The sequence below is a fragment of the Orcinus orca genome, chromosome 10, assembly GCF_937001465.1.
Source record: "Orcinus orca chromosome 10, mOrcOrc1.1, whole genome shotgun sequence".
Classification (NCBI taxonomy): Eukaryota; Metazoa; Chordata; class Mammalia; order Artiodactyla; family Delphinidae; genus Orcinus; species Orcinus orca.
In genome coordinates, this window is record NC_064568.1 from 3715281 (window position 1) to 3742970 (window position 27690).

Consider the following 27690-nt stretch of genomic DNA (forward strand, 5'->3'; position numbering starts at 1 on the left):
TGGACCTACAGTACTTGGATAATCTCATCTCAAAATCGTTAATCACATCTGCAAATTCCCTTTTGCCATATAAGGTAACACAGTCACAGGTTCTAGGGATTAGAAGATGGACATCTTGTATGTGTGTGTGTGTGTGGGGGGGGGCACGTGTCATTGGTCTGTCTACCAAGCTCATTTACTTCATCTAACACTAACTGAACCCCATGAAGTAAATACTATTTTATTCCCATTTGGAAACTGAAGCACCAAGTAAGTAACTTTTGCAAGGTCACACAGTCAATAAGTGGTGAAGCAGTGATTCCAGCTGAGGAACTTGGCTTCTGGAGTTCATGTTCTTACCAGCTGAAATATGTAAAGTGACACACTATACATATATAGCATTATATCAATGTTAGTTATTGTTGTTATATATATATATAATATATATATTGTTATTATTGTTGTTATTTTTACTAAAATTAATATAATAATCCTTATCTCATATGACTCTTGTGAGAATTTAAATAAATTAACCTTTGAGAAGCACCAAACAGTGCCCAGCATACATCAGGTCTTAAAATGGTATTTAGGTAGATCTTTGCAGTCCGATTAACCTATCTTTCTTGTCACTGGAAGACATTCATTTCAGTTCCCTTGCCCTTCCAAGATGGCGCCATCGCCACACACACCCGCCCCGCGCAACTGACCCACTCAAGCTGGCGTGCATTGCTCTGCAAGACGTATGCCGCCCTTCTCAAGATGGCGACAATACTAGCCCTGTTACCTTCCGCCCTCTTCAAGATGGCCTTAGCAGTTAGCTTCACTCCTGGGTACGCTGATCTTCTCAAAATGGTGAAGGACACAGCGCGCACCACATCCTGACCTTCTCAAGATGGCGCCAGCGTCGTAAACAGCGTCGCTCTCATGAGGACACTTCCGGTTACGCCGGAAGCCTGTATAAGAGGCCTGCGGAGACCCGGTGAGGCGTTCACTTTGTGCTGGGGCGCTCTAGTGCGACCATGGACCGGAAGAAAAAGCCTTTGGACGTCACGGCGTCCTCGGTGAGTACGGGTGTAGATGATGCTGCGGGCTCCACGTCTCCTCGCTTCTGCCGGACAGGAATCTCGACCTCGTTTGTTTCGTCACTCGGGGACCCAAACTTGGCTTCCCCTCAGACAGGACCCCCGGTACCTGGCTTTTCTCCCAGAAAAAGCCAGGGCCCAGTTCTTGCTTGTAGAACCCTGAACGTGACGTCTCCCCTCCGCCGTGCACCGGCACCAGGCTTGCCCCTCAGACGCGGACCAGAACCTGGTGTCTTTTCCGGGTTTGGAATGTCCCTGCCTCCCCTCCGCGACAACAGGCCAGGTCTCTTTGCCAGCCTTGTCTTCGTTACCGTCGGAGGGGGAACGCAGCCTCTGCTAGCTGTGCAGATATGTCTCCCTTTAGTTCAGGGACGGGCATGGTCCCCCCAGAACATTAGTGTGATTTGTTCCCCAGGGTCCGAGATGCCCAGAGTCCCCACCAGGAACTAAACAGTTGTTAATACACCCGTAGGCTGCGCTGCCCGGAAGCTGTAAGGTCTAACAGAATGTAAACAGCATTGTTAAGTTAGTTGCTTCTAGGAAGAAAACCTGTTCTGAGTACTTTTGTGCCAGCACTTTGTATGCACTACCTCATTGAATCTTCCTGACTGTTTTAGGAGGCAGGTGCTAGTAATATCCCCATTTTATAGGTGATGCCATTGAGGCTCCGAAAATGAAGTGGCTTTCTCCAGCTTACATACTGAGTTCTTAGTGGTAGAACTAGGCTCACTGCATCTGTTTGACTCCAAAGCTGTTGTCTTTTCCGTTGTATCAGAGCAAATTGCCTAACCTTTGGTTTAATCTCGGATTTACTGCAGAATGTTAGGATGCAAGCGATATGAAGGAAAAGATGGAAGTAGCCCAATATTTGAGCTCCTTTCCCCCGTCTAATACTGAAAATTGGTACTAGTTATTATGTTTGAGGATTAGGAATCAAAAAGCTGTAAAATTAAAGTTATCCTTTCCTGACGGGTTAAAATTAGCAATAATCATAATGTGAATCCCATCTGGGAATTGACACTTTTCTGAGCATCTTCATTTTAAAGTTCAAAAGTTTAATAGGAAAATGTCTGGCTAGAAAATTAATGTAGTTAAGAAGGCTTAGAGGGACTTTCCTGGCAGTCCAGTGGTTAAGACTTCGCCTTCCAATGCAGGGGACGTGGGTTCGATCCCTGGTTGGGGAGCTAAGATCCCACATGCCTCTGGGCCAAAAAACCAAAAGACAAAATAGAAGTAATATTGTAACAAATTCAATAAAGACATTAAAAATGGTCCACATCAAAAAAAAAAAAAAAAAGGCGGCTTAGAAGAACAGGCTTAAGTTTTTTTCCTTAAATGTACAAGTTTTTTTTTAGTGATACATGTAACTTTATTTATTTTTAATTTTTGGCTGCGTCAGGTCCTAGTTTCAGCACGCGGGTTCTTTCGTTGTGGCGCGCAGGCTTCTCTCTTAATTGTGGTGTGCGGGTTTTCTCTCTCTAGTTGTGGAGCGTGGGCTCTGTAATCTGCAGCACGTGGGCTTAGTTGCCCCGTGGCATGTGGGTATCTTAGTTCCCCGGCTAGGGATCAAACCCACGTCCCCTGCATCAGAAGGTGGATTCTTTACCACTGGACGACCAGGGAAGTCCCAAGGCTTAAGTTTTAAATTTTTTTTTTTAAATTTAGAGTATTAGGCCCTAGAATGAACCTGCCCTTGGCATTATTGAAAACCCTGCCAAGCCTGTTTTTAAATTGCTTCCTTCCAAAATAGAAATCATTGAGCTCAGTCATTTTGATTTACCTTAAAAGTCAGTTTGTGATGCTGGGCTTTATAAGTATCTGCTTTATAAATGACCATGTGTATAAGCAGCTGTACTTGGATCCTTAAAAAGGAAGCAGTCATTACATCCTTTTTTGGAGTAGATAGTGGTGACTGATCCAACTCCCCTGTACCCTTTGCTCTGGCCTTTCCTCTTCTTGAACCCTGTTGTTCAGCTAAACTTGCAGTTTCCAAAACACGCTGAAACAAAATTCACTCAGTCCATTTTCTTTCTAGCTATTGAAATCTTGCCTATCCTTTAAGCTTCATTTCAAAGCCATCTCTGATCACTCTGGCCAGAAGGAAATACTCCTTTATCTGAACTTTTTGCTACTTAATTCCACTCTTCACGTCATTTTTTACAACGGACTGGTATTGTAAGTTACATTTCTTAGGAGATTGTAGGCTCTTTGAGGCAGCTTTATGTCTAATTCATGTTGGTATCCTGCTCTTCAATGTTAAGTGCCAGACATATACTGGTGCTCAGATTGTTGCTGAACAAAGACGTTTTCCTATAGAAATAATAAATTGTTGTGATGTTTAAGTGAAATTACTACAAGAAAAAGCCAAGGACAGTGCCAGTCAGACAGAAGGTGGTTAATAATGTTAGTTGAATCTGAATCTAAAAGATGCAGATTTCATTTACCTTGCTTTATCACTCTCCCCTTGCCCAGAGGAAAGCCTTGAAGTGTTGAAAGTTAAATGCATTTACAACAGAGCTGGAATGAAATATGACTTGGTTTTATTTTGTACTAGATTCTACATTTAAACTTTTAGTTTTATATCCAGTTTTGTCCATTTATAGGAGCTTGTAATCTTGTTTTGAGAATTATAAAAACTTAGAAATCCAGTCACTCATTAGAATTAATTGTTTTTGTTTGCTTATTGGTTTTATTTTAGTTGGTAGACCTTAAGGCTGAACTCTTCCGAAAACAAGAAGAATTCAAACAAGAAAAACTTCTAAAAGATGCTGGAGTTTTGGGGAAACCAAAACCAACTACTAAGGTAAAAATAAGATCTAATTATCTCCATCAATTCCAAACATAGGGAAATTACACTGTACTTAGGTCTTTTGAAAGTGTTCATGGTGTCTGCTACATAAAAATCCCTGTCTTGTATTTGAACATATGCATGAAATGTTTTAAATATTAAGATAGAAATTGGTAAGATTTAAAAGCGCATTATGGGCTTCCCTGGTGGCGCAGTGGTTGAGAGTCCGCCTGCCGATGCAGGGGACACAGATTCGTGCCCCGGTCCGGGAAGATCCCACATGCCGCGGAGCGGCTGGGCCCGTGCGCCATGGCCGCCAAGCCTGCGTGTCTAGAGCCTGTGTTCCGCAACGGGAGAGGCCACAACAGTGAGAGGCCCCCCGTACCGCAAAAAAAAAGAAAAAAAAAGTGCATTGTAATGATCTAATTCTTTAGCCACTTCTTTTGGAATAGTACATGCTGTTAGAATGTGTTTATTTACATTTCCATGGAAGATGATCTAGTTTTACAGGTGTTATAAATCCAAACAGAGATAAACAATTAGATAATATAGAAATATAGCAGAAATATAGCTGGGTCTTTAAGAGTTGTGAATGTTTTTACAATTTTATAGCTAATGGTATCTGTTACTTGTGTTACTAAATCTCTGTTATATATGTTTTCATTAGTCTTGAATTAGGTTGTAATCATTCAGGAGATAAAAGAGAAGTAACTGCAATTGTATAAAGAAATTTTTTTTTATGTAATTAGGGCTTTTTTTTTCAGCTCCAGCTTTGCTATGGACAGTGTATTTACAGGACATAGGTTGGCTGTCAGAAGTCTAGTTATTTCCACTGATTCATAAGATCTAATTATCTTTTTTTTCCTTCTGATGTACAAGACAAGTAGAGCGTTCTTGCGATCATTTGGTGATTCTGTCTTGTCTTTCTAAATTATTCTCCAGAAACCAAGTATCTGGAGCAGACAAAACACAGGAGTTTCGAATCGAGCTGAGAAGGATGCTGAACAGAAGATTGAGGAACAGAAGACTTTGGACAAAGCGAGGTAAAGTTTCGCTCTGATAAATGTAGCTGCTGTTGTGGCTACCCAGGCAAAGGAATGAAAGTTCAACTTTTACTCTTTTTGATTTACAATTTTAATTTTTATCATCCTTATAGCCAAATACTCTTATTACTCTGAAAATAATATAATTTGCAGACATATTTATAGTCTTATAAGAAGACAAGAGAAAGCCTCAGTTTAAAAGATGAAACAGTCCCACTTTGAGCCCCTGTTAGGCACTGAGGTTATCAACAAGTGTTTAAGAAGTGTCCCCATGGTGGTGTGGTTTGGGGCTACTAGGTGGCATGCTATTAGCATTTAGAAAGTGAATTTCCCCCTCAACTTTTTAATATGAAAAACTTCAAACCGACAGAATATTTGAAAGAAGAGTGTGGTGAATATTCTAATACTTTTCACCTAGGTTCACCAATTAACATCTTTTAAAATTTACTTTCTTTTTCCCCCTCCCTCTCTCCAGTGTGTGTAGAGAAACTTCGTTAAACATCATGATACTTTACCTCTAAATATTTCAGTATATATCTTTTAAGAATAAGGACATTATCTTGCATAATCACAATACTGCTGTCATACCCAAGAAATTTGACACTGATAAAATAGTACTATCATATGGTCCATATTCAGATTTCACCATTTATCCTAAATAAAGGTTATGTCCTTTATTGTTTTTTAAAACATTTAATCCAAGAGTCAATCAAAGAGTACATATTGCATTTAATTTTCATATCTCTTTAGTCTCTCTTAATCTAAAACAGTTCCCTTGCCTTTTTGTTGTCTGTTATGCCGTTAATGTTTTTTAAAGAGTCCAGCCCAGTTGTTTCTACAGTGTCCCACAATCTGATTAGGGTCACACTAACTGTTTTTGGTAAGAATACTATTGAATATATAGGTAATGATATGTCCTCCCATTGAATCACATCGGGAGGTTCATGATGTCAGTTTAAGTCATTATTGGTGATGATAACTTTGATCACTCAGTTAAGATAGGTCTGCTAGATTTTTCCACTGTAAAGATGCTCTTCCGCATTTGTAATTAATAATAATCTAAGGAGGGAAACTGAGACTGTGAATATCCTGTTTGCCAGTATGTTTTCATGCGACGGTTTTGTCATCACTGATGGGTCAGTTATTACAGTGATGATTTCAAAGTTAGGATTTTTCTAATTCTATCCTTCCATGTTTATTATTTTTTCATTCTGTTTATTAGCTGGCATTCTTCTGTAAAGAAGAGCTCTTCCCTTATTTGCAGTATCACCCTGGACTCAGAATCCCAAGTTTTAATGTCTGTCATGACTGCCACATGTGCTTTTGGATCTATTGCATAATGAAAGTTGAAAACAGTGGTTGCTAAGGCTCCTCAGCTCTTCTGGGTCTGAGAATAAAGGGCAGAATATTAGCCCATTTGGGGGATTGTTTTTCTTAATGTTTGGCCTATCCTCAACAGACATGAGACTTGACTTAAAGGTATGTTCATTTTTGAGACATTTTTCTCACTACTGGACATTATTCTTAGAATTTTAATTTTGTTGAAAGATGCTATAACTTTTTAATGCTTTATATATGTATTTTATTAAGATATAATTGAAGTATAATGTTATATTAGTTTCAGGTGTACAACATAATAACTTGATATTTGTATATATTGTGAAATGATCACCACAATAAATCTAGTTAACATCTATCACCACACAGTTTTTTTTGTCTTGTGATGAGAACTTTTGAGATCCACTCTTTTAACAGACTTCAACTATGCAATACAGTCATTATACTGTATGTTACATCCCCATGACTTACTTATTTTGTAACTGGAAGTTTGTACATTTTGACCCCCTTCACCCATTTCACCCATTTCCTCCCCACCCTCTGGCAACCACCATCCTGTTGTCTGTATCTATGAACTTGTTAGTTTTTTTGTTTAGGGCTTTTTTGTTAGTTTGTTTGGGTTTTTGTTTTTTTAATTTCACATATAAATGAAATCATACGGTATTTGTCTTCTTTGTCTGACTTATGTCACTTAGCATAATGCCCTCAAGGTCCATCCATAGCATTGCAAATAGCAAGATTTCATTGCTTTTTATGGCTGAATAGTGTTCCATTGTGTATGTATGACGCCTTTTCTTTATCCGTTCATACATCAGTGGACACTTAGATTGTATCCTTATCTTGGCTATTGTAAATAATGCTGTAATGAACATGGGGGTGCATGTATCTTTTGAATTAGTGTTTTCATTTACTTCAGATAAATACCCAGAGGTGGAATTGCTGGATCATATGGTAGTTCTTTTTTTTTTTTTGGCCATGCTGTGCGGTATGTGGGATCTTAGTTCCTCAACCAGAGATGGAACCCCTTCCCTCTGCATTGGAAGTGCAGAGTCTTAATCACTGAACTGACAGGGAAGTCCCCATATGGTAGTTCTATTTTTATTTTGTGAGGAATCTCCATACTCTTTTTCCATAGTGGCTATGCCAGTTTACATTCCCACCAACAGTGCATGAAAGTTTCCTTTTCTACACATCCTCACCAACCAACACTTGTTATTTCTTGTCTTTTTGATAGTAGCTGTTCTAACAGGTATGAGGTGATATCTCATTGTGGTTTTGATTTGCGTTTCCCTCATGATTAGTGATGCTGAGCAGCTTTTCATGTACCTGTTGGCCATCTGTATGTCTTTGAAAAAATATCTATTCAGGTCCATTTTTTAAATTGGATTGTTGTTTTGCTGTTGAGATGTAAGTTCTCTGTTTATTTTGGCTATTGAGCCTTTGTCAGATAAATGATTTGTAAATATTTCCTCCCATCCAATAGGTTGCCTTTTCATTTTGTTGATGATTTCCTTTGTTCTGCAGAAGCTTTTTAGTTTGATATAGTCCCTTTTCTTTATTTTGGCTTTTATTGCCTTTGCTTTTCATGTCAAATCCAAAAAAAGTCAGTGCCACAGCGGATGTCAGGGAACTTGTGGCCTGTGTTTTCTTCTAGGATTTTTATGGTTTCAGGTCTTACATTCAAGTTTTTATTCCATTTTGAGTTAGTTTTTGTGTACAATAATGGTCTAGTTTCATTCTTTTGCCTGTGGCTGTCCAGTTTTCCCAGCACCATTTATTGAAGAGACTGTCCTTTTCCCATCGCATATTCTTGGCTCGTTTGTTATAAATTAAATGATCATGTGTGTGGGTTTATTTCTGGGCTCTCTTTCCATTCCATTGATCTATGTGGCTGTTTTTATGCCGGTACCATACTGTTTTGATTACTATGGCTTTGTAATATAGTTTGTAATCAGGGAGCGTGATGCCTCCAGCTTTGTTCTTCTTTTCCAAAATTGCTTTGGCTCTTTGGGGATCTTTTGTGGTTCCATACAAATTTTAGGGTTGTTCATTCTATTTACGCGAAAAATGCCATTGGAGTTTTAACAGGGATTGCTTTGATTTTGTAGATTGTTTTGGGTAGCATGGACATTTTAACAGTATTCTTCTAATCTGTAAATACCTTTCCACTTATGTGCATCATCTTTGGTTTCTTCATCAGTGCTGTGTAGTTTTCAGTGTATAGGTCTTTCATCTCCTTTGTTAAATTTATTTCAAAGTATTTTATGATTTTTTTTTTTTTTGGCTGTGCCACATGGCATGTGGGATCTTAGTTCCCCAGCCGGGGATCAAACCTGCGCCCCCTGCGGTGGAAGCATGGAGTCTTAACCACTGGACAGCCAGGGAAGTCTCTTCTGTTCTTTTTGATGCAATTGTAAATGGGATTGTTTTCTTATTTTCTCTTTCTGATAGATCATTATTAGTGTATAGAAACGCAACAGAGTTTTGTGTATTGATTTTGTATCCTGCAACTTCACTGAGTTCATTTATTAGTGCTAACAGTTTTTTGGTGGAGTCTTTGGGATTTTCTTTTTTTTAAATTTATTTTTGGCTGCATTGGGTCTTCATTGCTGCGTGCAGGCTTTTCTCTAGTTGCAGTGAGCAGGGGCTACTCTTCGTTGCGGTGGGCGGGCTTCTCATTGCAGTGGTGTTGCGGAGCATGGACTCCAGGCACACAGGCTCAGTAGTTGTGGCGCCCAGGCTTAGTTGCTCCATGGCATGTGGGATCTTCCCGGACCAGGGCTCAAACCCGTGTCTCCTGCATTGGCAGGTGGATTCTTAACCATTGTGCCACCAGGGAAGCCCAGGATTTTCTGTATATAATGTTATGTCATCTGCAAATAGTGATAGTTTTATTTCTTCCTTTTTGATTTGGACGCCTTTTTTTTTTTTTCTTGCCTAATTGTTCTGGCTAGAACTTCCAATACTACACTGAATAACAATGTTAAGGGTAGGCATCCTTGTCTTGTTTCTGACCTTAGAGTAAAAGCTTCCACCTTTTCACCATTGAGTATTAACTATGGGCATGATCTTTTTTAGTTTCCTCTGCATAACAGAGTATTCCTTGGTACTTTGCTGTGATTTTTCTATCCAGTAACTTTTTACATAATACGTTCATTGTGCTCATGGGGAATCAAGTCTCCCCATGATCTGCAGGACTTCTGCATCTCTCCAGAGCTTACAGCAGGCCGAGGTAGGTCCATGAGGATGTAAGGCCTCAGGCAAGTTACTTTTCCATTGAGACGCTTTCCTTGTCTGTGCTGTGTGGTGGTTAATACTTAACTCATGAAGCCCTTTAAGAGATTAAAGGAGTTACATAGTGTCTGGCACATAGTGGGTTCCAGATAAGTGTCCCATACGCTTGCCCTCTGAGTTCCATCTTCACTACTTGACTGAAGAAATGTTCTTTACAGTCACCAATGATTTCTTCATATACTAAATCCAGTGGCCATTTCCCTGACATCTTCCTTGATCTCCATTACTTTTTAATTAATTAATTAATTAATGTATATTTTTTGGCTGCATTGGGTCTTCGTTGCTACACACGGGCTTTCTCTAGTTGTGGTGAGCGGGGGCTGCTCTTCGTTGTGGTACGCGAGCTTCTCATTGCGGTGGTTCTCTTGTTGCAGAGCACGGGCTCTAGGTGCGCAGGCTTTAGTAGTTGTGGCGCGCGGGCTTGGTAGTTGTGGCTTGCGGGCTCTAGAGCGCAGACTCAGTAGCTGTGGCGCACAGGCTTAGTTACTCCACAGCATGTGGGATCTTCCTGGACCAGGGCTCGAACCCGTGTCCCCTACATTGGCAGGTGGATTCTTAACCACTGCGCCACCAGGGAAGTCCCTCCATTATTCATCTGAAGACTCTTCCTGCCATCTTAAAACTGTCTTCTTTCTGTTACAGTGCATCCAAACTTCTTATCCTTTCCCTTGCACTCTTGTCCCCACCTGTCTCTGTTGTGTTTATTTTGTACCAGTCTCCCCTTTGTTCAGCACCCTCTACCACGCTGATGTCTCCTTGAACATGTCAAGTTCATTCCCTCTTCATCTTTCCTCTGCCTGACATGCTTTCTCCCTGAAGATTCCTTCCATGGTTGACTTCTTGGTATGCAAGCCTTAGGCCAAACGTCCTCTTCAGAGAGGTTTCCCCTGACTACCCTATCTTAGTGTCCTGCCCATTTTCTCTGTCCAGACAGTGTATTTTGTTTTCTAAATTTTTTGAAGTTTTATTTTTACTAAGATGAGATTCTGTAACAAGACTGCTTGTTACATTAAGTTCCATCTGAAAAAGAGCAACTTAACCTCTTAGAAGTTGATATGACTAAGCTGGTCCACAGAGCACTCCATCAATGCATGACAAAGGGCTTCTATTGGGATAACCTGCTTTTATTTCCTTCCCTTCTTCTCACTGTCTGAAATCCTCTTTTTCATTGATTTATTTATTGTCTTTCTCCTTCTCTAGAGTGTGACCCCCATGAGAGCTGGAACTTTGTCTTATGCACCTAAAACAGTGCTTGGCACTTATGTAGTCAGTGCTTGCGAATGAATCTGTAAAATGAAAGAGGAATCTTTCTGACATAGACGTGAAGAGGCTGTAACTGGTGGCATGCTTTACGTGTATTATCTAATTGATTCTCATTACAACCCTAAGAGGCAGTGCTATCTTTCCTATTGTGATGTGGGAATTGAGGTGTGTGAGAGGTTAAGTCACTTATTCCAGAGCACACAGCAGTGTGACCAAGGAACTTCATTGCCTTGGGACACCATTATTATTATTATTATTGTTAATACTATTTTGGTTGCGCTGCATGGTATGTGGGATTTTCGCTTCCCAACCAGGGATCGAACCCATGCCCCCTGTAGTGGAATCACAGAACCCTAACCACTGAACCACTAGGGAATTCCCTTGGGACACCATTAGAAATGAAATTTTCTATTATGATTAAGTGTGATCCTTCACAAGCAAAAACTCAGATGACTTGTTTGGGGCTCTTTACCATTATAGGTATTTCTAGAATAAAAGAATTGTCAGCTGTTTTACCCACGAAAGAATAAATGTCTCTAGAATTAACATGAGCAGGGAGACTGCTGTATTGAAATACCAGGGTTGATGTTTGTTTTTTATTAGCTATTTGTCATGAATACATTATTCATGTTCTGTATAAAATAGACACGATATATTTTTAACAGACTTCCAAGAAGTCGGTCTCTACCTCCCTTAGGCCTGATGAGCCAAGGGAGACCAGGGACCCTTGTATAAGACAAGGAATTTGTAAAACAAATAGAATTTGTTGATCCATTTGGAAGGTTGCAAATAGAAAATGTTTTTGTTTAAACATCTCTCTTTTTTTGGTATTTAAGTTACATTTGGCATTTAAATTAAATTGGAATCTTAATTCATTCATGTATTCACTCATCAAATACTTACTGAGCATCTGCTATGCACCAGATACTGTTTTAGGCCCTGGGATACAGTCATGAATGAGAGAAACATGGGCTAGGCTTTCACGGAGCTTGCGTTTGGTTGGCAGAGCAGACCTGGCTGGGCCTGAGGGTCCCCTCAGGGTGGGGTTTCAGCTGTAGTCAGGCTAGGTCCCTTGGGCAGGTTGCAGCAGTAAGGCTGGGGATGGGGCAGACTTACCAGGAGTTGCAGTGATAAAGACCATTTCTAATACTTGCTTTTTTTTTTTACTACTAGGGAGAAATTGGAAGAAAAAGCCAAATTATATGAAAAAATGACTAAAGGAGCCTTTATAGGTAAATATGATTATTTATGTATCTTTATTTTCTGTAATTCATATACCTCTGTGGTATTTTATTATTTGTTAAAATAATTGTAAGAATAGGGAGAAATTTAAAGAATAAAATTGATTACTTTCCGTGCCAGCACAGAGACAAGAAAATCAGCAATAGTTTTTCAGTTGCCCCATGGGTGCTGGGCTCCATGATAGGTGCTATGAAGGGACAAGCTAGTACGGTATAAGCCAGATTCTCTGCCTCTGCCCTCAAGGGGGGGTATCATCAGTGGAGGAAAATGGCACAGAACAAAACAAATTTAGGAAGCAAGGTCTAAATAGGCCACAATTACAGTTATTGCTATGTTAAAAAAAACTGGGAGGAATTATGGTTATATCAGGGTACTGGAGTTATGGTTCCTTTTCCCCTGTTTTTCTCTGTTTTTAGTTTTTTTCTGTGATGTGCTTATAGTTGCTTTTAAGATAATAATAAAAAGATCCCCCTTTACTCATACCTGCCCCAGAAAAATAAAACCCAACCTACAGTTCAACAGCAGTAGAAGAGATTTTACAAGGCAGTACATATCTTATTGCCTTTAAAAGGCATGTGTGGAAGTCTCTAGGGAGAAGGTGCCTCTGATGGGGGTCTTGAAGGTGTTGGAAAACTGGAGAAAGGGATTCTGCAGGGGGAGAATGGAGAGAGCAGATCGGAGGGAGGAGAGCGCCAGAGCTGGCAGAGCCGACTAGCAGGGCTGGGTCAGAGGGGCAGGGAGAGGGGGTAGTGGGGCAGCAGGAGGGTAGCGGGGCGGGACCCTGGTCATGGGCGGCCCAGACAGCAGAGGCCTGTTCCCTGTGTGGTGGGGAGCCCAGCCTGGGCAGGTTGGGTGCGCGCAAAGCTGAGGGCCCTGGGAGAGGCTTTGCCTTCCTCCTAAAGAAGCAGCAGGGTGTCAGTCAGCAGGAGGCCTCACTGTTACATGGTCTTACACCTCAGTTCTGGGAACGTGTATCTCTTTTCCATTTGAGTTACATGTTTTTGTGGCTTAAAAAATAAGGTCTTTTTTCGTTTGATTCAAACTTTACTTATATTGTTAATATAGAAATCAAGTCCAAAGGAGTGTGTAGACGTGGAGATTTGGTTCTGTCCATACCGGCAGGCCCACCTCCTGATAGGCATATTGGACCAGCATGTTCGGGCTAGTCAAGTTTTGGAGCCTCAGCTCTTCTCCACTGTACAGTGAGGGTAACACCAGCCCCTGGTAGTAGGGAACCTACTATCTGTTCTTTAGAGCTTAAATCTAGCAGAGTGAAACTTCATGAAACATTGTGAATACACCCACTATACTGTGTTAAATTAAAATCATGGATTGCTGTTTAACTTTCAGTGTATGTTTTAGCTCAAGTAGATCATGAAGCCTGCAGGCAGATGGCACTTTACACATCTCTGTATGCCCTGCAGATCCTGGCACCGTGCCTTACCTGAAAGTGGCGTTCTTTGGATTGAAAAGAATTCAGATGACTTCATTTACTTGTGTTATGACCCTTCAAACATTTGCCATACTGTAGCAGTATAATTAGGGTTATGGGATATGGCCCACATGATTAGAGAGGGGTATTACTGATAGCCACAAAGACTACTGAGAAATACAGTTCTGCTTCTGTATTATGTAATTGGCTATATGAGTCTCTTGAAATCAAATGGTTTTGTTATCTTAAAGCCTTTTGTTATTGACAAGGCAGCAGAAAACATTAGGCTTTTAAAGATTTTTTTATGTGGTACATGTGTCCAGTGGTCTATTTACAGCTTCCCTGTCAGTCTCGAGGTGGCTCTGTGTCTTTGTGAGCATTTAGGGGGTGGGTGGAGACATCAACTACTGAATTGTCGGGTAATATAGCCGCCTAGTGTTGAATGTGACTGCTTCCTGTCAATTCCACGTGTGGTCTTCTTCTTTGATGTCAAGAATCTGAAAATTATTTTTTATGTCCTAGATGAAGAAGTGGAGGATATGTACCTTGTGGATTTCACACAGAAGATCATAGACAAACGCAAAGAAATGGAAGAGCTTGGTGCCAATAGAGATTATAGAAAGACAGAAAGAGATGATGATGAAGAAACCGTTTCTGAAAAAGATATCCCTCCTCCCCAGGATCCCAGTGAAGAATGGTTGGTGATATTATGCCATTTGGTCATGTTAACATTGTCAGACTTGCGTTTAGTTTTTGAGAGTTATGTTGTTTGGTTGATATCAAGCCATTTCTCTCTATCCTTAAATATTTATTTATTTACTATTTATTTATTTTCGCTGTGCTGGGTCTTAGTTGTGGCATGTGGGCTCTTTGTTGAGGCATGCGGGCTCTTTAGTTGTGGCGTGCAGACTTCTTAGTTGCAGCATGTGAACTCTTAGTTGCGGCATGCATGAGGGATTTAGTTCCCTGACCAGGGATTGAACACGGGCCCCCTGCATTGGGAGTGCTGAGCCTTACCCACTGGACCACCAGGGAAGTCCCAGTCTCTCTCTCTTTTTTTGGCTGCATTGGGTCTTCATTGCTGTGCGTGGGCTTTCTCTAGTTGCAGTGAGCAGGGGCTGCTCTTCGTTGCGGTGCGCGGGCTCTAGGTATGCGGGCTTAGTAGTTGTGGCTCGCGGGCTCTAGAGCACAGGCTCAGTAGCTGTGGCACATGGGCTTATTTGCTCCATGGCATGTGGGATCTTCCCGGACCACGGCTCAAACCTATGCCCCCTGCATTGGCAGGTGGATTCTTAACCATTGTGCCACCAAGGGAGTCCCTTTCTCTCTGTTCTTAATCAGTTTTCTTTCTTTAGAGACTCCACTTTAAATAGGATTGGATTTATAGGTATAGAAGGAGTAGCTCCAATAAGGAAATAATTACAGATAGACTGAACTCCTGCCATGTGCCAGGCACTGTGCCAGGTATGGAGGCATTGATAGGCCTGTTTCATTGATGTGAAAAAGTTGTTTAGGCAGAAGAATGTTCCTTTGTTACCCATGCTACCTTACCCATGTCCTTATTCGGGCATCATGGAGAGTCATCACGTAGATAGTGTTATCTCTATTTCCAGTGAAAAGAGGCTGGCAGAGCTGATCCAGTGAGCCTTACTCTGGCTGTGACATTTTCTGGCAGTGTGGTCTAGGCATCATGACCTGGATCTGGACAGCAGTAGCTCTGCCTTTCACTTGTGATATGGTTGTGATCAAGTTCCTACCCTCTCTAAGCTTCAGTTTCCTCATCTGTAGAACAGGGATGGTGATGCCTAGTAGGTGAATGATGGGGAAACTAAACTAGTCTTTTCTTTACAAAGAGACCAGAATGAAAATTCCATTATGATTTTTTGTACCTAAGACATTGTTTAGAAACTTGTTCAAAAGGGCTTGAAATTGCATGGAGATGCACTGATGCTGTGTCCTGGGAGTAACCCTGCCTGTTCCCCTCCTGCTGGTGCAGAGCCCACCCCTCCCCCACTTCAAGGCTCAAATGTCCTCTTTATGGGGGTGTTTGTTAGGAACTGCTTAGGATTGTTGGCAGCACTCGTTGACCTTTTGTCAGCCATTGCCCCTGTGGGCAGGAGTCATTTATGAGTGAGGAGAGCAGTCTTACTGCTTGGGAACACAGAGAACGTGCATCTTCATGCTGTGGAGGGGTCTTCTTACCTACCTTCTAAAACACTTATATTTGGGGTGGGCTAAGTGGCCACACACTTGCTATAGCAACCAGAAGAGGAGCCTGTATGATGCCATCCCTTCTGTCATGGTCTCTTCATCATTTCTAGTCTAAGTGGTTTCTCCCTCATCTCAACTCTGGTAGCACTTAAACATACTTTCTGCTCCTTTGGGTCTTACCTTTTATTTATATTGACACATAACTGGCCTCATTACCAGAAGAAGATTGAGGCAAACTTCTGGTACTTTTTACACCCTGCCTGCTCCTGTTAGGAGTGTTTCATGAGCGTGTGCCCTAACTTCCCCCTAGAGCCCTGTGAAGAGGGCATGACTCCGAGCCCTCCTGTGTCCCCCTTGTACCTCGAGTAATTGTTTCTCTGAGAGCTTGCTCAGTGATTGCTGATTACATGGGGCAGTTGCTGGCTGCTGTTCTGCCACTTCTTTTTGATGGGATCTGAATGTTTTGGAGGCCTTCTCCAGAGACAGAATGGCCTGTGATTGCTTTTCATAGGAGAAATCTCAATCTCCTTTGAAAGGTTTAATGTCTTTTTTTTCCCCTCATATTAATGCCTGTATGATTACAATCAATTTGTTACTGATTTGAAGAGTTTGGAGGGCAATTGAAGGTGTCACATGCCACCATATGGTGAAGGAAGATGCACTGCAAGCAGTTCTGACACTTTTTTTGTTTTTAAATTAGGTTCCAGAATTGTAACTGCTTGTAAAATCCTTTAAGTAGTTAAGTTCCAGGTGGTGGAAAATCTTTCCACAAAAATACTGTAAATAACTACTCAGACCATCTGGCTCAATGTTTTTTGTTCTCCATTCATAGAAGAAGAAAAAAGGAAAAGAAGAAAAGGGAGAAAGAACCTGCTCTCTGCTGTTGGAGGTTTTATTTCTGTGGTCATCAGTTTTAGGACTATAGTTGTGGATTCCCAAACATTCAGTTTTTAAATCATAGGCTGACAGTTGGAATCGGCAGGTGTGAGACAAAAGAAAAGGCTAACAAAAGCAAAGCCACATGCATGGTAATCTGACCTTGAGTTGGTCCAGCAGCAGCGCTGGCCCTTCTGTGCTTTCTTCAGCCTCCTGCCAAAGGCTGTGAGGGAGTCCTTGCCCATAATTTAAAAAATTTAAAATGTTTCGCATCATAATGCAAATGAAATGTTACTCATGAAAACCTGCCCTTTTCCTGTATGGGGGAGTCTCAGTATTTCACTGGCCTTGCCGGCTGCCTGGCTCCCCTGCCTCATACCTGGACAAAGGTACTTGGGGCCAGGATGAGGAAAGAGGAACAGGGGTGAAAGATAACAGACTGGCCCACTGCTGAGGTGCTTCTTTGGTATAAAATGTGTGTTGCTTGGCTTCCTCCTAGTCAAAAAGAGTCTCTCAAAATACTTATATTAAGAAAGTTCTAATTCATTGGGAAGAATTGTACCAATTTGAAGAAATACAGGAAAGAATAAAAAGTCAAATTTGGGAAGACTGTAAGGAAGTGAGCAAGTTGAGAATATGGTACGGAGCAAAGTTATTATGATGCTGATAAAATATTTGGAATTGTTTAAACCAAATTAAAGTAAGTTCTGAGATGCTGCAGCAGGGGTCTTTGTGGCGTATTTGTCTTGAGGTCAGAGATGTACATGATCATTTTCTACAGTTTCTAAAACTAAGATTTAATAAAGGGCTCAATGAACTTACTGTGTGTCAACTTTTAACTTTGAAAAACATGTTCTTACCAATGGTAGTGGTCTCTCAGGTTGAGGGTTTTTCTTGGTGATGGGGCCTAAATTAACTTTTTACTGTGCACCAACTTCCTAACTTACGGAACCATATGTCATGTACAATTTTCCACGTCTTTTCACTTTTATTTCAGGGTGGATTATGTGGATTCTTTAGGGCGATCCCGGCGCTGTATGAGAAAGGATTTGCCACATCTGCTGGAAATGGATAAAAATCTTCAGGGGAGGCTGTAAGTGTGTGACATGCAAAGCTTTGCCCATGACATGCAGACACGGGGATTGTTTTGTGCGCAAGGCTGTTTTTAGTTTATTTTCTTTGGTGCTCTGCTGTAAGAGTATTTTTTTAATGTATAAGAATATTAGTGGAAGCACTTTTTTGGGGTTAGCATACACATACACACATAGTCCACACTCAGGGAACAACCTGAGCGATTGATCATCCAGATTGTGTAGCTACTAAAAGGGATGAGTTAGAGCCTACCTGTTTACTTGGAAGGATGTCTGCCTACAGAGTAACAAATAGAGAATGAGCCCAGACCAAGCCAACAAACAAACCACTGCGGAGAAAGTGTTTAAGAATATACTCTTGGTTATCCCACAGCAGGTGGGGGCAGGCAGGTAGTTAGCTTAACTTTTTGTTTATACACCTTTGCATTTTGAAGTAAGGGCTTTATGGCTAGAATTTTTTCTGTGGTGCCTAAGACACACCCAAGAGGTAACTTGCTAAAACATCCCAGGGAATAAAATTCTAACCAAGGGCAGCTGTTGTGTGGAAAGTATTGGGAGAAGGTCCACCTTGTCCACATCATCCAGGTTCAGGTAGGCCTGGGCTTGGCACAGGGAAGAAAGTGCAGAAGCCCTGAGCCACCTGACAGGACATGAGGTCCTGCACGGGAGACCGTCCACAGGAGGCCCGTAGTTCCTCCTCTCTGCCTCTCCTGCCCCCTCCATTCAGCCCAAGACCAGGGTGGGAAGGAAAGTAATTTGTCTGAGTGGTGAGGCAAGATTTCATTATGCTAATGTAACATGTTGCTTGCTTTGATTAAAGAAAGGTGAAAATAGTTTTTGCAGGTTCCCAGTGGTATTGTGGGTCAGAAGCCTCTGTAAGGAACTGTCTTCTTCATAACTAGAGTTACTCATCCATGATCGCACTCCTGAACTGAAGCATTGCTGTGTCACAACTCTTATCTAAGATGGTTTTTGCTCGATTTTCCTAGTTTCATTAGTCCTGCAAATGAAAAAACCTTACTATCTGAAGATATGAGAAAAGAACTCCAGCGCCAGCAATGGGAGGAAGAAGAGAGGGAGTCCCTGAGAAGACCAATGGGACCCGTACATTACGAAGACATTCGTGAAAATGGTATAGTCATCTGGCAGCTTTTTTTTTTTTAATTTATTTATTTTTGGCTGCATTGGGTCTTTGTTGCTGTGCACGGGCTTTCTCTAGTTGCGGCGAGCGGGGGCCACTCTTCGTTGCGGTGCATGGGCTTCTCATTGTGGTGGCTTCTCTTGTTGCAGAGCACGGGCTCTAGGCGTATGGGCTCAGTAGTTGTGGCACACGGGCTTAGTTGCTCCGCGGCATGTGGGATCTTCCCAGACCAGGACTCGAACCTGTGTTCCCTTCATTGGCAGGCGGATTCTTAGCACTGCGCCACCAGGGAAGCCCCCATCTGGCAGCTTTTTTAAATCATTTTTTTATCTTGAACAAATGACAAGCATAAAAGGAAGTATTCGTGAAGCAGCAGCTCTTATGTGGAAATAAAAGATTCTGCTTTTGGAATTGAAAATACCCCTTTTTTCACTTCATAGCCTAAAAATATTCATATTGGGAGTATCTTCCTAACAGAGGGTCTGTTAATCCGAGTTTGCTCCCCAAGAGAAGTGGAGACAGCCTATGACTAAAATGTTAATGAATATTTGTCACTTGGCAAACAGGATGGAAACAACTTCTAACTTTTGTTTTAGCTGCTTCTTAGAAAAAACAAAACAAAATGTGTGAGACATCATTGTGTTACTTTTTGCTGTGGTAGGAATTTGGTCTGAATTTAATTCACTGATCAGGGAAATCTAACCTTTTGGATAATTTTGACTTATTTCAGAGGCCCGGCAACTTGGTGTTGGATACTTTGCCTTTGCCCGAGATAAAGAGTTGAGAAACAAGCAGATGAAAACTTTAGAAATGCTGCGTGAGCAGGTACAAATTAAACTCAGTTGATGTTAAGGATTTGAGCGGTTGGGTTTCTTGTTGTACCGTACTGCAAAAATATCTAGTAAATTAATTAGAAATTTACATTGCTATTCAGAATGCAATTATCGGTTTCATAAAGGTAATTGCGATATTATTTTGGTGTTTCAGACTTTAAGATTATAGTTGTTCAAAAGTAACTTGTATAACTTTGATGTTTTAAACTTGGTTTCAAATATGGCACTTTTGGAGCGGCCTGGGTGAGAAAATAGAAAGTTATTAGAGGGTGGTTAAGGAGTAGGACAGAATTTTCTTGAATGGGAAGCCTTCCAGGATACTCTGAACTCTTACTAAACTTCAGAAGACATCAGAGGGCTTGTGTAAGAGGACTTAACGGGTCTTCATGTTGAAGATCTCAAGGATGGCTTCTTAGAGGTGGCATGAAAATCAATTAGTCTATTTTTAGAATAAAATTAATTATTTCATCCTTTTCAACAGAAATATTGTGAATACGCTAATCATTTTCTAATTTTCTGTTCTGTTCAGACAACAGATCAGAGAACAAAACGAGAAAATATAAAGGAAAAGAGAAAGGCTATGTTAGAAGCAAGACTTGCCAAACTCCGACAAAAAAAGATGAAAACATCTAAAGAGGATGGAGCAGAGGAAGAAATTAGAGGTATATCTTGGCTCGTGTGTCTAAACCACAAAAGGAAAAATTTTGTTGATGTCTCAATAATAGGACTGGCAATGTGGAAATCAGCCATCTAGTTTTATTCTCTAAGCAAGCAGTGCACCTTGGAGATATTGCCAGGAACAGTTTTTATAACCAAAGTGGCATGGAATTACACTCCAAAGAAAATTTTAGGCTGTAGACAAGGGTATTAGCAGTATATTGTGTTGTTTCATAGAACAGCATGGTTTAGTAACTGAGACTTAGGAGTAAAATACCTAAGTAAAATAATTAAAAGCTATTTTAGGATAAAATTTAGTTGTGCACGTACATGTTTTAGACCTATTTTCATTTGCTATGGCTGCGGTTTTTGTTGGTTATTATAAAGTAATGTATTTTAAAGAAGACGTGCATTCAGAAAGTAATAAAATAAAGGATTTACAAATATGGGTATAGACAGCTTACCAAGGGACTGTTGAAATGCTGGGAGCACCGTTCAGTACTGTGGTCAGACTTGCTCACTGTGAGAGTTATGCTAGACTGGGATAAACTCCCCAACAGAGACACTGCAGAGACTGGCTCAAACCAGGTGGACGTCTGCTTCTCTAGTTTAACACCTCAGAGGTGGTGGGTGTCCAGGGCAGGTAGTAGCTCTGCCCTGTACGGTCACCTTTTCCCTGGCCTGTTCCTATCTTAATCCTTCTGTCATTCCATAGAGGGTTCCTCTCACCTGCACGGTCGCTAGCTCCCCAGCACCTGTTCATGATCCAGCCCTGGGGAAGAAGGGGCGGGGACCCAGCTTCCATTCTAGGGATGTGAGTCAGGATCACACACAACCTACGGATTTACATCCCAATGGCCAGAATCCACGGGCCATCCCTAGCTGCAGGGGAGGCTGGGAAATGGCCTCTCTGACGAGGTGACACATATCCAGCTGAAGCTGGGGGGCACTGTAGTCCCAAAAGGAAGAAGGGGGTGTGGGTGTTAGGGGCACATAGAAGCTTCTCCAGCTCTCCCGGAAGCCTGTGCTAAGCCACGGGCCATTTTCTAATTCTGAACACACTTCAGTTTAGCTTTGGAAGGAGATCAGAACACTTGGGAATCGGAAAATGGTCCATTTAGTTTTGTATAAATGCTGTCTCCCTGTGACATGTTAAACTCTGTTTTGTTTCTCTGTTTTTGCTGTACTCCTGAACATCTGTCATTTCCACAAGATGTAAAGTGCCACCAGTGCTTTTTAAAAATCTATTTTCTTTTAAAATATGGCCAAAATAGAATAGCATACAGCCTGTCGCCAGGCTCCAGCTCTTCATCACCCTCAGTCCCCTTGCTTAGTCGGAGACTCTTACTTTAGTTGAGTAATTGGGGGGTTTCTGGTCCTTCGATTGTTGGTCAGGGGAAGCAGGGTGGCATAGTGGCAAACAGAGACTTGGAAATCCATCCATCCTGGGTTTGAATCCTGGCCCTTGTCACTGTCCACCTGTGTAGCATTTCTGATCTTAATTTTCTTTATCTATAAAATGGGTATAAAGTGGGAATACCAGTCCTGACTTTATTAGGGTTATTACAGGGTTAAGTGAACTATTGTATACAAAATACTTAGCCCACTGCCTGGCACATGATAGATACTCAATAAATACCGGTTATTGTTTGTACTCTCAGGATGAGCATGTTCTATTTAATTTTTTAAAGTAGTTTTAAGCTTTGTTATAATGAAGTCTTATTCCATTGCCAAAAATAGATGGAGATGTTATTGGGCCATTGCCACCAGAACCAGAGGTCATGCCAGCTCCTCATACAGCTGCCCAGAGTAGCAAAGTCGAAGTCATCGTTCAGGAGAGGAAGGATACCCGGCCTGGGGTGCCACACATCCGGGAGTGGGACAGAGGAAAAGGTAAGGGGGTCAGTTCTCCTGAACAGAGTGTGATTCTGGTGAGTCTTACTGGTCCTTGGAAGCTTAAGGAATTCTCCACATCGTTGAACTTGTTTCTTCTCAATACCCAGGAGCATTAGACAGTGTGATTATAAAAGACCAGGGTCTACAAGGCGTCATGCCTAAAGGATTAGTTTCTTTTTTTTTTTTTTTTTTTTTTGAGAAGCACTTGGGGGAAGGTTTCTGAAATTCCCGCTGCCCCCATGTGGTCTTACAGCTTTGGGATGCTGTGTTTTTTTTGTTTTTTGTTTTTAATTTTTGGCTGCTTTGGGTCTTCATTGCTGCGCGGCTCTCTCAAGTTGCAGTGAGCGGGGTACTCTTCATTGCGGTGTATGGGCTTCTCATTGAAGTGGCTTCTCTTGTTGTGGAGCATGGGCTCTAGGCACGCGGGCTTCAGTAGTTGTGGCGTGTGGGCTCAGTAGTTGTGGCTCGCAGGATTTAGAGCGCAGGCTCAGTAGTTGTGGCGCATGGGCTTAGTTGCTTCGCGGCATGTGGGATCTTCCCGGACCAGGGCTCGAACCTGTGTCCCCTGCACTGGCAGGCGGATTCTTAACCACTGCGCCACCAGGGAAGCCCCTGGGATGCTGTTTTTCAGGAACCAGTTTTTAAAACCTTATGAAGGTTTGGTACTTTAATGTATTCCGTGTTTTTAGCAGTCTCTTTTATGTTCAGTTGAAAACAGTCTGTGTCCCAGTGTGTTAACTCGGATTCACATATGGTTCCATTGGGTTATGCAGAATTGTCTGTAAATTTTTTCTGTAAATACATCACGGTCCCTACAGCAGCCTCTCTTTGGGAGAAGACTCTGGTTTATGTCTTTTTGAAAAAGATCATTTCAGTGGTACATTAGCGTGAATTGTTGGAACTGATGAGATCCACGACTAAAGTAAAAGATATGCAGATGGGTGAGTGCCTTTGGTTAGTGCTACTGTTAGAAATAGAGATGGAATACCAAGATAGATCTGGACAGGTGCCTTTTGTGTCTTCTAAAACTCAATAAAAGACAAAACTTGTGTTTTGCTATGAAGTACCTGTAACATTATGTCAAGCAAATGATTTAAGTGCTTGATTTTTTATGTTTGTCTCTCACATGCAATTTTAGTACTTTTTTGGCATTGTCTCTAGAGCCTGCCAGCCTTCTTTCTCCACAGAACCTTCCTTGAACCTTTCTCCACATGGAAGTTCTCACTCCTTTTTCTTGGCCTGGTTCCTTATCCTTTGTAGGCATCGCATATACCTTGTATTATAGTTCTGTTATTACTGTCCTTGTTCTCCAGAGAATTTAAGGTGGCTTTTAAGAAGTATATACAATAATTAAAAAGTAATAACAATAAACATTCAATGATTCAATCATCAGTTCTAATAATACTCTTTCTTATTTTTACTAGACTTTTCCTTTGGGTATTGGTTGAAGAGGCAATCAGATCTCCGGGCTGAGAGAGACCCTGAGTTTGCCCCACCATCGAATTACTTTGTGGACCAAAAAAGAACTGGTTCTCTGAGTAGCCAGGCATGGAACAGACCTGCACCTGCACAGAGTGACCCGGGGCAGCACCCTGGCCAGAGCCATGACCCCAGCTCTTCACATACATCATCCACTCCAGCCCCCAGCGGCCTACCACAAGCCCAGGCGGTCACTTTTGAAACTCTGGATGATATGATTTCATACTATAAACAAGTGACATGAACTTAAAAACACTATAACTTGGGTCTGTACTATTGATGGTGCCTTCCTCTCCCAGAGCAGAGAAAATAACTTAACTTTAGGGACTGAACTGTAACTTTCTCTTCCTGTCTTTTCCCTGAAGATCCAGACTTCAGGCTGTATTTGTCAGCAGGGAAGAAAGTGAATGGTACTGTGGGAACTCCGGCCACTTAGCTGTTCATTTCATTCTCATTGGTATGGAGATACCAGTTCATCTGGATTTACATGTGAGCTGAGGTAGAGTAAACATACTCTGTAATACTTGATACTAAGGTGTTTGCAATCCTGTCTGCTTCATACCCACTCCCAAGACTTATTCAGATTTAAGGGTTCCACTCCTTTCCTTTTGCCAGTACTAGCTTGTAGGTGTCTTTGTTCCAAGCATTCAGCTTCCAGGTCATTTGGTGGAGCATCTGTCAGGAAGAATTTTAGCCTGTCAAATGATGGCACATGAGGGTACACTGGGAGGCAAAGTGATCTAGTCTCCAGGAGGACCCTGACACTAATGGAGAATTAAGCATATCATTTGAAATGAACAGGAAGACCAGGGAGGACTTCACAGTCCAGAAAGGTAGACATTGACGTCACTTGCTCTTACTATCACTCCTTTTTGAGTGGCGATTATCACAGCCACGCTTAGTGGGCGTTCATTAAGTGTGTATTGAGTGATGGGCACATGTGGAGGTTGCTGGGCATGGTAAGAGCTGTGCTCCTTGGCCACCAGGGTTGGATTTTCATCTCCACCTGCCTCCCTGGTTCTCCCGCTCTGGGCCCTGATCTCTCTTGGGAGCTGAGTCATCTCAGCCTGGGTAGGATGGACTTGCGCTGGAGTGAGGGACAGCAAGGTCCTTTTGTCTTTACTAACAAGTGGGTGAGCAGAACTCCAGAAGGACTTCCTGTGCCTGAGTACCATTCCCGTCCTCTACCTACTACACCTCAATGTTCTCTTCACAGCTGCAGACAAGCAGTAGAAGTTGACCACCAGGTCCACAGGGCTGTTACAGCTGCCTCCCAGGCCAGTGAGTCTTGTAAGAAGGTGTTAGAGCAGGTCCTCAAAGCACCTGCTGGAGCCTGTGGTCTCTGTTCCCACAGCACAGTGGTGTTGATGGGAGTACAGAGAGGGTCCGTGACTAGTCACGTGATATCTAAGTGGCAGATTGTTTAGGTGCATGTTTGCTTCAGACTCATGTTTTCTTCATCACCCTCTGCTCTCAGTCTTTTGCCCCAGTATGGATCAGTAATAGACAAAATTCCAAATTCTTGCAAACTTAACCTCTGAAGTCCAGATCAAGGGTGGAGTTGCGAGACCTATTAAATGGTCATTTTGTCAGCCTGATCAGGCAAATATCTCTCCTAACAAAAATGAAAACCAACTGACCCAGCTGCCTTTTTCTGCAGAAAAGGGACCAGAATATCAAATATTCAAAACAATTTTGAATAAGAACAAAGTTGGGGGACTCACTTCCTGATTTCAAGACTTACTACAAAGCTACAGGGATCAAAACAATGTGGTCCTGGACTTCCCTGGTGGCACAGTGGTTAAGAATCCGCCTGCCAATGCAGGGGACATGGGTTCGAGCCCTGATCCGGGAAGATCCCACATGCCGCGGAGCAACTAAGCCTGTGCACCACAACTACTGAGTCTGCACTCTAGAGCCCGGGCCCCTAGAGCCCATGCTCTGCAACAAGAGAAGCCACCACAATGAGAAGCCTGCACACCACAACTAGAGAAAGCCTGCGTGCAGCAACGAAGACCTAACGCAGCCAAAAATATATAAATAAATAAATTTATAAAAAAAACAATGTGGTACTGACATATTGATAAATCACTGAAACAGAGTTGAGAGTCCAGAAATAAACCCATACATCTATGGTCACTTAATTTTTTGACGGTGCCAAAATCATCCAGTAGGGAAAGAACAGTCTTCTACAGATGGTTCTGAGACAGCTGACTCGCCACATGCAAAACAATGGACTTGGACTCATACGTCTCACCACATAAAAAACAAAAGCACCTCAAAATGGACCAAAGGCTTAAATGTAAAAGTGTAAAACCAACTGAAACAGCTTGTAGGACAAAAGGAGAGGAGACAAAAAGAAAAATTGGAATACTAAAAGGAAAAAACAATTATTAGATATTATTAGATATCCTAGAATCATAAGGAAAAATAGAAGAAAAGAGAAGGTGAATAATAGACTAGAGAAAGATGGGAAGAGGTTGTGTTTATAAGGTAGAGCAGAAGGTCTCGAGAGGCATAGTGTAGAGAAGGGATGGGAAGACTAGGCAGGCAGCAACAAGCACATGAGTATAGGAGGCAGTGGTCACGGAAGGGGCCCCCAAATAACCTTTTGTCCTTGCCCAGGGCACCCACGTTGGACGGCAGAGCAGCCTGTGCATGCTGGCTCAGGGTCACTGTCGACTAATAACTGTAAGTTGGATATTCTCTAGGATTTCAAAGACTATAAGCCTTTTTCTAATCTCATTTTAACAGCATATGTTGAGTGTTTTATGAGCCCAGTTGTTTTATCCTCTTCCATTTCGGACTCAGGGTCCTTCAGCGTTAACACAATTCCAGTTTTAGTGTTTCTTGTGGGCCTGTTTTGTAGGAGTGTGTCCAGCAGATGGCACTGGAGTTCTTAGGCTGCAGACCCGTGCTCTGGTAGCACTGCCCAGTAGAAATGAGGTATAAGCTGTGTGTGTCAGTTTCAGTTTTCTAGGAACCACATTTAAAAAGTGAAATTAATTTTGTGGTATACAGTCATCCCTCTGTATGTGCCAGGACCTGCCATGGAAACCAAAATCCGTGGATGCTCAAGTTCCACAGGCGGCCCTCTGTACCCACAGTTCTGTATCTGGTTTCAACCAACTGTGGATCCTGTAGTGCTGTAGTAGTATTGAAAGATACGTGCATAAGTGGACCCTCACAGTTCAAACCCATGTTGTTCAAGGGTCAACTCTATTGAATCCAGTATATCCAAAATATTTCAACATTTAATCGATATACAAAACGTTTAATGGGATATTTTGCATTTCTTTTCACACCAAGTCTTCAAAATCTGTGTATCCACTTACAGCCCATCTTAATTCAGATGCTAAATTTTCATGAGGAATACTTGATCTGTATTTAGATTTCATAAAATACATTTGAAAGTAGATTCACATACCCAGGTTCATCCAAATATACTGAAAACATTTAAGAGTTTGCCAATAACTGAATTATCAAGTTTTAAGTTTAATAAAATGTAGTTCCTTAGTCATACTACACCACATTTCAGATGCTCAAAAGACACAAGTCTAGTGCTACTGAATGCACAGCACAACTCTAAATGATCTGTTTTTACATGTTCTGTGGTCTGACTGTACATAACTCTCCTGTTAGTAACTAAAGGGTTGGCAAACACATCTCTTCCAAGCATACATTAAGCATTCATGCTACTCCTATGGCTTGTTTGACTTGGGAGCTAGCAGTGCTGAAATCTATCAGAAAGCATGACCACACCTCATTCGTGGCATTGTGGAGCTAAGCGAAATATTTTGGATCAGAAATTGCTTTGAATTATTTGTTTTCATTGTAATCTTTTCTCCATGCCTTTGTGTGTTTTGATACAGTTCGTTTGAATTGGCTAAATAAAACATTTTGTTTGCTTGCAAAATTCCCAAAGGAGAAACTTTAAATCCATATACATGAGATTCCTGCTATGTTTAGCGGTGCATTTGCTGAAGACTTGTGGGATAATTTATTTCCTCTTAAAGCCATAGTGCAGCCTGGGAGATGGCTATCA

General features: G+C 41.7%; 2 protein-coding genes across 2 annotated transcripts in view; both read left to right on the plus strand.

Annotated features, from left to right (window-relative positions):
* Window positions 1-905: 905 nt before the first annotated feature.
* Window positions 906-27561, plus strand: CCDC174 (coiled-coil domain containing 174). Its single transcript, XM_004284316.4, has 11 exons — window positions 906-1040; window positions 3760-3864; window positions 4792-4892; window positions 11961-12019; window positions 13984-14158; window positions 17546-17641; window positions 18629-18771; window positions 19511-19605; window positions 20143-20275; window positions 22011-22163; window positions 23591-27561. The coding sequence occupies exons 1-11, from the start codon at window positions 999-1001 to the stop codon at window positions 23887-23889; spliced, it is 1401 nt and encodes a 466-aa protein (XP_004284364.1). The 5' UTR covers window positions 906-998; the 3' UTR covers window positions 23890-27561.
* Window positions 24014-27690, plus strand: part of C10H3orf20 (chromosome 10 C3orf20 homolog) — a 45362-nt gene continuing 41685 nt past the window's right edge. The window contains 1 exon segment of the mRNA XM_049715732.1: window positions 24014-24144. The gene's annotated coding sequence lies outside the window, so the exon portion shown is untranslated.

Excerpts from the sequence above, each read along its gene's own strand:
- CCDC174 (XM_004284316.4), top strand. The coding sequence starts at position 999 with ATGGACCGGAAGAAAAAGCCTTTGGACGTCACGGCGTCCTCG. Across the intron at positions 4,893-11,960 it reads AAGACTTTGGACAAAGCGAG|GGAGAAATTGGAAGAAAAAG; the intron begins GTAAAGTTTCGC and ends TTTTACTACTAG. Across the intron at positions 12,020-13,983 it reads GACTAAAGGAGCCTTTATAG|ATGAAGAAGTGGAGGATATG; the intron begins GTAAATATGATT and ends TTTATGTCCTAG.